We start from the raw sequence: 12,427 nt of genomic DNA, 5'->3' as shown, positions 1-12,427 counted from the left end.
CAGGACAAACACAGAGTGGTAAAAATTTAAGTGGCCAAATAGGCACATTTCTAAGCTGAAGTGAAACAAGGCAATGCTCTGCCTTCTTGTCTCAGCAATCATGCTATAAACAAGTGTTCTTTTTGTGGTCTGTTTAGTGCTGTGTTTAGTGCCATGTTTCTGGGCTTTTTGTTGGTGATTTTGGTGTTTAAGATCACCCCCAAGTGAGGTGTTAGAAGTGCTGTCTAGTGTTCCTAAGCACAAGAAGGCTGTGATGTGCTTTACAAAGAAAATACTTGTGTTAGATGAACTTTGTTCAGGCATGAGTTATAATGCTGTTGACCACAAGGTCAATGTTAATGAATCAACAATGTTTATTAAATAAGGTGTATTTAAGGAGAAACACACATAAAACAAGGCTATGTATTGGTCAACAAAAACGTTGTGAGCAGAAGGTCACAGGAACCTAACTCTATAGAATCCTCTAGGAACAATGGTTCAGTATTTGCTAATTCCATGTACCGTGAATTTTAAAAATTGATTAGATATGAACTATGAAAGAGTGTGTGAGAAAGGACACCTGGAACTTCATCCTACTCAAATATTACCACTTTTAGTAAATCTTTTATAATCTTTTTTAAACAAATATGTGTATAGTGTCTAATAAAAGAAGAGCATTAAGTACTCTGCCTTCAAGTTGCTTAGAGATTAGTATAAAAATAAGGCATAAATACATGTTACAACATAAGATAAAAAGCATTAGGGCTAAGAAAAGAAAACAAAATGCCAAGGGCCTCGGGTAAAGAGATTCATTCAACAACCTGGTTCTGCTCCTTTATATAAGTAGATAAAATACAAATTGAGCTTCAAATATCTAAAATAGCAGTCCTCCAATCTTTGCTCAAATAACCAGAAATTCTGAAATGCCTCTGTTTTATCACTTAGCACCTTCTGTATTAAATTACACAGGAGATGTCATTCGTATTCAGTTGTTATCAGGTCCCCAGGTGATTTGGTACAGAATAAAGTTTAAGCAGCATTGGACTATAGAGTTTAAAGTCTGAGAAACACTGGACTCCACAGCTGAATTACTTGAGTAATGAATGCTTTAAAAAGTGTAAAGCCTGCATCCCACCTGTGAGACTCTAATTTCACTGGTCTCAGTGTGGCCAGGGCATCATGCCCAGGTGATTCTAATTTACAATCAACTTGAGATGCACTGTTCTAACGCAGCCTCTAGTTCCTGATCTGTAAGGGTTACTCTTAGGATTCAATAAGACAATATATATTAAGAACTTGACACGGGACTTAGCACATTCAAAGTGCTCAAGAGTTATATTACAATAGTAGTTATTATTAAGCATTAATTAGTGTTGGCTTTAATACAATTAATGGCAGACAAATCCAGGTTAATACAAAATACTGCACTATATTGAATAGGGCTTCCACAGTTCTGAAAAGTAATACATTAATGCTTCCATATAAAAAAAAGGCTTGGTTCTAGGCTCTTTATAGTAAGACTCTTTTATCACTTTCTTAAGCAAACTCTCTTCATTAGATTTCAAGAGGGACTCCCTTTTTGTTGACTTAAATCTAAAATAAGTAAAGTCATAGTAAGGATTGATTAAGATCCCAGTGCTTGGAGGAGAAAGCCAGAGACCTGGGTCATGTAAAACCAGAGAGGACTGATGGAACGAAAAAGGGATAGACTCACATAAGGAATGAAATTCAGCAACACTTCTCATGAATGAGAACAGCCATAAAATACCAGCAATGTATCTCAGTGGTGCTATTACAGTAACTTTTTACCCTTCCTGGAGGAAACCCATGCAATGTTTGCCTTTTGGCACAAGTGCTTTCAGCTTGACCACTGCCATCTGCCAAGGCCAAGCACAATACTGCTCCATCAAGGCCAATTTAGAACCATCCCACTAACCCTACTAATATGGGAAAGACTCCTCTTGATGCATCTAGAGAGTACATCATAGCCTTATGGTTGAAAGACGAACAGCTGTAGACAAAAAAATGAAATAATAAATAATAAACTAAACTAAAATAATCAATTTCAGGATGGGCATATTGGCTCATGCCCATAATCTCAGCACTTTGAGAAGCTGAAGTGAATGGATCCCTTGAGCCCAGGAGTCCAAGATCAGCTTGAGCAATATGGCAAAATCTCATCTCTACAGAAATATACAAAAGTTAGCTGGGCGTGGTGGTGTATGCTTATAGTCCCAGCTATTCAGGAAGCTGAGGTGGGAGGATCACCTGAATGCCAGAGGTAGAGGATGCAGCAAGCCATGATTGTGCCACTGCACTATACCCTAGGCAACAGAGTGAGATTCCATCTCAAAAAAGATAAATAAATAAGTGAAAAGTAAAATAAAATAGTCAAATTCAAGCAAAAGAATGAAAGATGCTGTCTTACCTAAAGTTCTGGCAACCTCATTTCCAATCCCATACCCCCTCACTCACTTTTGTCTAAATACTCTGGCCTTCTCACTGGTCCTTAAAAACACCCAGTAAATTTCAAGATTTTTCATTTTGTGTTCCTCCTGCTTGAAATGTTCCTCCCAGAAAGAGAGGACTTGATTCCTTAATTCATTCAGATCGTCCTTCAAATGTCCTAACTCAGAGAGGCCACAGTTGAAAACTCCTACCTAATGGAACTCTCCATACCCTCCATTTTTCCTTCAAAGCACTTTTATTACCTAACTTTATATTAATATTTTATGTGTATTGTTTTTTTACTACATGTCTCCCCCATTTAAATGTAAGAATATAACTAGTTTGTTCACTGTTGTCTTCCCAATTCCAAGGGCAATGTCTGGAATGTAACAGATGTTCAATAGATATTTGTTGATTGAATGATTACATAAATGAACAAATGAATGAATGAAATGGGAAATCTGAACTAATAAAAATAAATGATAAATATATAAGTAGAAATGCTTTTATATTATTTTTCATTTTAGTAACCAAAGGCCACACAAGTAATAAGAATAAATGATTCTTATAAATTTTTCAGAATTTCTTTGGTCCTGCATATTTTAATTATTTATATGAATAAAACAAACTATGTTAACCTTCTTACAGAAGAGGAAAAGTGTTTTACACATTTTGTCTTTATTTATGCCTGCTCCCTTGATATCATAAAAATATATTATATTATTCTCATTCCTCATCTACTAATTATTCAAAGAAATCTTCTAACCATATATATAATTTTTTTTTTTTTTACCTTGGAACCAGGCAGTCAGCTCTCTGAAGTGTTGTGGCATCTAGTTCAAAAAGGGATGCAATGTCATTGCCATGCGGGACTGAAACCAAAGTATACATGATCTTCTCCCCTGCCTGGCGTTTTTTCTTTGAAGTTGGAAGGTCTCCATCTCTCTGTTGAGGAGGTACAAGGTTATTTACTTTTATCAGGTTTCTTGCTAAACTCTCCAGTTAATCAGATGATAATGTTTAAATGTGCAGGTTATTCCTTCCTTGGATTAGAGAGATGTCTATTTCACATCATCCAGAAACACTAGCTTTAGCCCGACAGCCGCTGAGGTAATTACTCTTAACAGTGATAAGTGGCACACTCCTGGAGTGGGTGGCTTGATCTGACCACATCATTAAGGCACTAACAGTAACAATAGTTATGGACCCTTTCCTCATTCACTTAAACCTATTTACAAAGTAGTAATTTTGACCATTCTGCAGTTAAAACAAACGCAGAGAAGAACCTGTGTGTTGAATCATCTAGATTTCTTAACTTAAAAAAAGCATGGCAGTGTGCAGGAGTTTACCTAACTCCCCAGACATAATAATACTTGGAAAGGAGCAGAATCAACAGCAACATTCCCATTCACCACTAGCTTGCTCCACTAGATTCAAGAACATACTATAATTGTATACGAAAAAAAATAAAAGGAGATCTCCACACATAGAAGCCTTCACAATGATGTGAAACTTGGTCAATGCTTCCAGCACACCCTATTATTTTAAGCAGACACCAACAGGAGATTAATGAATATGTGTTTTTACTTGAACTTCCCAAGTCTGAGTACCCCATGGAAGAACTGGTTGCAAGAGAAACCAAAACAGGGGATCCAATATATGCTTTGTAGTTGGTAAATAAATATAGTGACATACAGATTTATTAAAACAGGTTAAATTTGAAAATGAGAGAGGAAGAGAGAAATACAGACAAACACACTGTCACTGCACCAGCACAGGAAGGTGAGTGAAACTGAGGGAAGGAAGGGATGCTCAAAAGGCAAATGCAAGCAGCCATGGACAAGTGTTTCTTTAATGGCTGCTCTGACAACAAGATACTACCCCTGATCATCCCAGAGCATTCACCTGGAGTCCCTACCCCCTCCCAGATATTGTCAGTATCATTTTGCTTAGATCCAAAAACCTTGCAGTTTCATTTCTGGCCTCTTCTGTAAATGGTGCACATATTGGTAGCACTGTTGAAATGGGAATGGGCAGAGGGAATTTCCAGGATTCCCAAACAGGAGCAGGATTTTATCTGCTAAATCTCTCACAGCCTAGCAGCACCTGGTAGCTCTTGTATCTTTGATTTCTGTCTTCCACAGAGACCAAAATTCAGAGTTAAATGAAAGGAAGCGTTCAGCAAACTCTCCACAAAGGGTGACCTTTATAGCAGGAGTTTCTTATTAGTAAATATAAACTTTTTTTATTGACTAGAAAAGGGCATATTTAGCTTACTATACATCATAAGTGAGTATGGGCATGTAAAGAGGAAGAAAATGCAGAAACAACAAATAATACTTCTGATTTTTTTTTTTTTTTTTGAGACAATGTCTCACTCTGTCTCCCAGGCTGAAGTGCAGTGTCACAATCAAGGCTCACTGTACTCTCACTCTCCATGGCTCAAGAGATCCTCCCACCTCAGCCTCCCAAGTAGCTGGGACTACTTCTGTTACTGCCTGTTGCTGGGTTTATTTTTTTAAACAAAAGAAAACAAGATGCCAAGAAAAGTCCAGGACCAGATGGCTTCATAGCTGAATCCTACCAAACATTCAAAGAACTAACACCAATCCTTCTTAAACTTGTCCAAAAAAAAGACTGCCAAACTCATTTTATGAGGCCATCATTACCCTAATACAAAAGCCAGAGAAAGCCATCAAAAGAAAAAATTCTATAGGCCAATATCTCTGATTAACATAGATGGGGAGGGACAGCGGGGGAGGGAGGAGTTGGGGAGGGATAGCATGGGGAGAAATGCCAGATGTGGGTGAAGGAGAGGAAGGCAGCAAATCACACTGCCACATGTGTACCTATGCAACGATCTTGCATGTTCTGCACATGTACCCCAAAACCTAAATGCAATTAAAAAATGTATACTTGATGACTAAGTGGGATTTATATGTAGGATGGAAGGTTGGTTTAAACATATGCAAAACTACCAATGTAATATACCACATTAACAAAATAAAACAGAAAAACCACATGATCATCTCAATCAATGCAGAGAAAGCACTTGACAAAGTTCAACATCCTTTCATGATAAAAACTCTCAACAAATATGTGTAGAAGGAAATTTCCTCAACACAATAAAGGACATTTATGAAAAGCCCATAGCTGATATCATAGTCAACAGAGAAAAGCTGAATCCTTTTCTTCCAAGACTTAGTCCAAGGCAAGACTGCCCACTCACACCATTTCTATTTAACATAGTACTGGAATTATTAGCAAGAGCACACAGACAAAATAAAAAAAGAAATAAAAATTAGGAAAGAAAAGTTGCAGGATACAAAATCCACATACAAAAATCAGTCACATTTCTTTTAACCAATAAGAATCTATCTGAAAAGATATCAAGAAAACAATTCCGTTTACAATAGCATCAAAGAGAATAAAATATTTAGGAACAAATTTACCAAGGAAATGAAAGACCTATATTCTGAAAACCATAAAACACAGAGAAAAGAAACTGAAGAAGATGCAAATCAATAGAAAGATATCTTATGTTTACAGATCAAAATAATAATTATTAAAATGTCCATACTACCTAAAGCAATAAGCAGATTCAGTGCAATCCCTATAAAAATTCCAATGGCATTCTCTCCTGGAAATAGAAAAACAATCCTAAAATTTGTATGAATCCACCAAAGATCCAGAGTATTCAAAACAATCTTGAAAAAGAATGTTGGAGGAATCATACGTCCTGATTTCAAATTATATTACAAAACAACATTAATCACAACAGTATGGTACCGGCATAAAAACAGAAACATAAACCAATGGAATAGAATAGAAAGCCGAGGCCGGGCACAGTGGCTCACGCCTATAATCCCAGCACTTTGGGAGGCCGAGGTGGGTGGATCACGAGGTCAAGAGATCGAGACCATCCTGGACAACATGGTGAAACCCCATCTCTACTAAAGATACAAAAAATTAGCTAGGCATGGTGGCGCGTGCCTGTAATCCCAGCTACTCAGGAGGCTGAGGCAGGAGAATTGCCTGAACCCGGGAGGCGGAGGTAGCAGTGAGCCGAGACCGTGCCATTGCACTCCAGCCTGGGTAACAAGAGCGAAACCCTGTCTCAAAAAAAAAAAAAAAAAAGGAAAGCCCAAAAATAGACCCAAGCATACAGCCACCAAGAAGACACAATGGGAAAGGATAGTCTCTTCAATAAATAGTGCTGGGAAAACGAGATATCCATATGCAGAAAAATGAAACTGAAGCCTTATCTTACACCATACACAAATATCAACTCAAAAGGTCTGAACATAAGGTCTGAAACCAAAAACCTCCTAGAAGAAAACACAAAAGAAAAGCTTCTTCATACTGATGTTGGCAAGGATTTTTTGGCTATCTCACCAAAAGTACGGGCAACAAAAGGAAAAATAAACAAGGTGGCATTACATCATACTAAAAAGCTTCTGCACAGCAAAGGAAACAATCAACAAAATGAAAAGGCAGCCAATGAATTAAAAAATACATTTGCAAACTATACAAGCCAGATAAAAGTTTAATATACAAAATATATAAGGAATTCACAAAACTCAGCCAAGCAACAAATAACTCAATTAAAAAACAGACCAAGGACTAAATAGACATTTCTTAAAAGAAGACATGCAAATAGCTAACGGGTATGTGAAAAGGTGCCCAACGGCACTAATTATCAAGGAAATGCAAATAAAAACCACAATGGCATGTCACTTCACACCTGTTAAGAATGGCTATTATCCAAAAGACAAGAGATAACAAGTGATGGGGAAAGTGTGAAGAAAAGGAAACCCTTGTATGTTATTGGTGGGACTGTAGATTGGCACAGTCATCATGGAAAACAATATGGAAGTTCCTAAAGAAATTAAAAATAGCACTACTACATGCCCTAGCAGTACCTCTTCTGGGCATATTCCCAATGGAAATGAAATACCACCTCATAAGGAAACATGCACTCCCATACTCACTGCAGCATTATTCCCAATAGCCAAGACATGGAGAAAACCTTGGAATCCATCAACAGATGAATAGATAAACAAATTTGTGATATACATAACATACGTTTATATACAATGTAATGTAATTCATCCTTGTAAAAGGAGATCCTACCATTGGCAACAACATGGAGAAACTAGAAAACATTATGCTAAGTAAAATAAGCCATACACAGAAAGAAAAAAAGCACATGTTCTCACTTCTATGTGGAATCTAAACAACAACAACAACAAAAGGAAAAATAAAACAAAACACAATACATAGAGAAAAAGAGAACAAAATAGAATGATGATTACTTAGGAGCGGAAGAATGGGGAAACAGAGGTCCCAGTGTACAAAGTCACATATCTGTAGAATGAATAAGGCTAGAGATCTAATGCATGGCATGCAGAGTATAGTTAATAATCATGTATCATATACTGGAAATTTGCTAAGAGAGTACTTTAAGTACTTTTATCACAAAAACAAAAAGTAACTATGGCCAGTTGTGGTGGCTCACGCCTGTAATCCCAGCTCTTTGGGAGGCCACAGCAAGCCGATTGCCTGAGCTCAGGAATTTGAGACAAGCCTGGGCAACATGGTGAAACCCTATCTCTACTAAAATACAAAAGAAATTAGCTGGGTGTGGCAGCATGTGCCTCTAATCCCAGCTAGTCCGGAGGCTGAAGCAGACTTGCTTGAACCCTGGAGGTGGACATTGCAGTGAGCCAAGATCGTACCACCGCACTCCAGCCTGGGCAACAGAGCAAGAGAGTCTCTAAAAAAAAAAAAGGTAACTATGTAAGATGATGAGTATGTTAATTTGCTTGACTAGAGTAACATTTTATTATACAAAACATCATGTTATTTACCTTAAATATATACAATTTTAAAATGAAAAAGAGGCCAGGCACAGTGGCTCATGCCTATAATGCTAGTGCTTTGGGAGGTTGAGGCAGGAGGATCACTTGAGCTCAGGTGTTCAAGATCAGCCTGGGCAACATGGCAAAACCCCATCTCTACAAAAAATACAAAAGTAGTTAGGCATCGTGGCACATACCACTGTGGTCTCAGCTACTCAGGAGGCTGTGGTGGGAGGATCACCTGAGCCCAGGAGGTTGAGGCTGCAGTAAGCCGAGATCGTGTCACTGCACTCCAGCCTGGGAGACAGAGCAAAACTCTGTCTCAAAAAGACAAAACGGAGAAAAGAAAAAAAGAGAGGGAGGGAGGCAGGTGTGGAGGAGAGAGAAGGAAGGGAAGGAGGGAGGGATGGAGAGCAGGGCAAACTCAAAAGTGTGTTTCCTGTAATCCTAGCACTTTGGGAGACCAAGGCGGGTGGATCGCGAGGTCAAGAGATCAAGACCATCCCGGTCAACATGGTGAAACCCCATCTCTACTAAAAATACAAAAAATCAGCTGGGCATGGTGGCGTGTGCCTGTAATCCCAGCTACTCAGGAGGCTGAGGCAGGAGAATTGCCTGAACCCAGGAGGCGGAGGTTGCGGTCAGTCGAGATTGCGCCATTGCACTCCAGCCTGGGTAACAAAAGCGAAACTCCGTCTCAAAAAAAAAAAAAAGAAAAAGCAAAGGATGTTTGTTTTTAATGATATCCTCAGTATCATGAAAACTTGGGGAGAAATAGACCAGGAGAATTACAGATACAAAGAAATATTGTAAAAGAGCTTTTTTCCTCTGGATTTTGCAACAGTATTGCAGCCAAAAGAAAGAACCACAAGCACACTGAGTGTTAATATATGTGAGAGAAGACTGCCTCAGAATATAGGGACACAGAAATTATGAATAAGATTAGTCATTTATACAAATAATCCAAAGGATTTTTGTGATGATTATCAGCAATGAGATTTGGGCACAGTGGTTTAAGTGGGATATTGGGAAGGCACAATTAAACTACGGTATCAACTAAGGAAGATAAAATGTTATCTGTCATATTCAACCATGTTTGAATAAAGTCTTTATTAACAAAAGATCAGCATGTAACCCAAATAAATGGAGAATCAAACAGTTTCTCTCACCATTGCCTAGTGTAGATGCAATAAATGGCTTGCCAGTCTTCTTGGAAGCATAGCATAACCTTAAAAGAAGTAAGTGTCATCTAATTTCCTGAGTCTCCTGTAACCCAATATTCTAATTTAGCTTTTGATACATATTCTCCTTCAAGGAAAATGCACCAACTGACCTAAATAGATTTAGATATATTTGGCAATTGAAAGTTGACATTGTGGTTTATACATCAGTCTTTTGTGAGTTTATTCAGCAGGAGTCAATCCTTCTGCAATTACTCCCCTTCTAAAATGCCAACAAAATAAATTTTCTAGACTCACGAGAAGAGATCAGATCCAGGTTCCTAGAGATTGCCCTCTTACCCTACCCTACTTGGCAACGTCTCCCTGTAAAGACCCAATAAGAGTAGTCAGGGACCTTTCTATTTTAACATTCTCACACTACAACAATTAGACTCTCTTCCAAACACAGAAAAAAACTCACCAATTAGGGTTAATTAAAAGAGGTCACTCTGAATTACTCATACTATTTAAGAACTGTAGTTTTACTTTAATTACATAGGATAAGTAATTACACCCTTAAATAATTCACTTAGATTCTTGGAAATAGCTTTAATGAAAAGAAAATCTCCACTTGTAAATAGCATATAATTGTTTATGAGTGAATAAGAGCTTCAAACATGTTTAGAAGTTTTTTTAAAAAACAGTGCTGTAGCCTAAAGCATTCTGTTTTCTTCTCTTGTACTCTGTTAATTTGCTTAATAAACTCTCTTGGTAGGCAGTTTGACAGTAAACTTCAAGCCCACTCCTTGGAATTTGCCCCTCAAGCCAGCCTCTCACGACATCTGAATAATGTGTGATAAGTATACAATTTTTAATGTATGACTCAAGCATCAATATAGAAAAAGTCAATATAGCTTTATAACATGAAGACAATTCAGTTTTAAATTGTGTGCTTGTGGATTTTGTTTATAAACTCACATTTTTTTTTTTTAAGAAAAAAGACACAGAAACACTAGTTCCCCATACAGAATTACAGAAGCTCAATGCCCTCTCTCTTGCATCATGAAAATACATTAAGGTACAACAGAACTTAAGTAGGTATTAAATGTAACCTCAGCTAGCTCTCCAAAACACACTCAATTTAGGGTAACGCAGGGCCTTGGAATGTCGGCCTGGTCTACTGAGCTCTTAATCAAACGAGCATTTTTCACTCACTCAGAAAGCAAGCCACACAGCCTCTCAGGTTGTACAAGGAGAAAATCCCCTATGAAAAGCCAGCTGAGTCAACTCAGCTAATGTCTCTCATTGCTCCCAGTGCAGTCCTGGGGCCTACAGGCATCTGCACAGCAGTCAGCCCCTAGAACACCTTCTCTGTTGACTCATTTGTGAGTCATCAAATTTTTAGCACAGACATCACGTTGCAGTTCTGTTGTTGGGAGCCAGAGACATTCTGTAAGAAACGTCTGCATTTGCAGAGTTGATTCAGACCTGTGAGCGGCCACAGAAGCATAATGATATACTGGCACATGTGTTTTGGTACACATCCTCCGGGGCTCTCACTACTGACTTTATGTAACTGCACGCAACACTGCCATTTGAAACTGCAACACTTCTTCTCTTGCCGAGGTTCCTTAACAAACTGCTACTCTCAATCTAATTCCTAATAGAACCTTTTTTTCTGTGTTTTCCTTATCACTTTGTCACTGATTAATATATAGTAAAACAAGGGAATTCATGGGTCAGAATCTGGTACTCAGAAAAATTTGGGGGTCTATCAGAATCTGGCATACCCCCCACCAAATGCTATGGAACAGGTTGTTTGGTTATATTTCCACAAAGTTCCCTGGTTCTTAAAACATTTCTGTTGATGCATATAAATGCACATAGACCAGAAGTTCTCAACAGGGAATGATATTTGCCCCCCAGGGGGCATTTGGCAATTTCTGGGCACACCGTCAGTTGCCACTATCAGTGGCCTGCCTGCTACTGGCACCTGGTGAGTAGAGGCCATGGATGCTGCTATACATCCTCCAGGTAAAGGCCACCCCACCACAACAAAGAATTATCTGGCCCAATATGGCCATAAACCTCCAACATGTAAGACAGACATTCCAAGAAAAATCAGATCACATTCCACATAAATATGGTAATGTTAAGATGGGTAGTGTTAATTCCAAAAAATGCCCCTTCAAAGAGCCATTTGAAATAATGTAGCCTGTCAAGGAGAAGAAACTAATGACTGTCAGGTTCCCAGCTGGGCTTGACACGATTCCAATGTTTACAGGATCCCTGTGGATGCTGTACGTTTGCAAGATTGGAAATAATAGACTCCTTTGTAGAATAAATACAGCAATTTGTATCTTAATGGGAGCTCTGACACACACTGCCTCATTTCAGCGGCACCATGCATTAACCTTTGAAACTTCAAATATGGAAGGCAACATTCTGATAAAGCTTTCTAAATTACAGAAAAAAATATTAACTGGACATTAATAGACAAAATCAGGAAAATGAGGGGAAAAAATTAGCATGGTCATAATAAGTCAGCATTACTGGAACCCAGATCTGAGGTGAAACAGCATTCTGTTTTGGGAAACTGATTTCATATTTCACAGGCTGGAGATAAACTCTAACAGCTCCTTTGTTTTCTTCTTTAGACAGAAAAATAATTATTGCTCTGTGACAAATGGTCTATTAGCTTTATGGCTCCATATTCCCAATTTTCTTTGCTCTCAAGCTAGGTATTCTAGAGAGGAAAAAAAAAATTAAATCAACTGTCTCCAGTTGGATGTCTCTGTGAGATGACAGATGAGACCCAGTCATAAACATCTGCAACAAAACCAGACCCATCTGTGTTGTGTGCGACTAAAGTACTGCCAGTAACAACGACTTAAAGGAAAAGCACTCTTTCTCACCTTTAAAGGTGAGTGAGGAAGTTATGTTTTGGAATAAAAAAAAACTATCAAGTCTAACTAAAAA

At 38.2% G+C, this 12,427-nt stretch overlaps 1 protein-coding gene across 8 annotated transcripts in view; it reads right to left on the bottom strand.

Annotated features, from left to right (window-relative positions):
• ITPR2 (inositol 1,4,5-trisphosphate receptor type 2) overlaps positions 1-12,427 on the bottom strand; it is a 529,604-nt gene that overhangs the window by 367,713 nt on the left and 149,464 nt on the right. For all 8 annotated transcript variants that reach the window (XR_013522736.1, XM_054238248.2, XM_078339073.1 and 5 more), the window contains one exon: positions 3,221-3,372. Coding sequence is in view for 7 of the 8 variants with exons in the window: in XM_054238248.2 (XP_054094223.1) it covers positions 3,221-3,372 (152 nt within the window). In the remaining variant the exon portion in view is untranslated. The remainder of the gene's footprint in view (positions 1-3,220; positions 3,373-12,427) is intronic.

The sequence above is a fragment of the Callithrix jacchus genome, chromosome 9 (assembly GCF_049354715.1).
Source record: "Callithrix jacchus isolate 240 chromosome 9, calJac240_pri, whole genome shotgun sequence".
In the NCBI taxonomy this organism is placed as follows: domain Eukaryota; kingdom Metazoa; phylum Chordata; class Mammalia; order Primates; family Cebidae; genus Callithrix; species Callithrix jacchus.
This window is presented reverse-complemented; position numbering and strand designations above follow the sequence as displayed.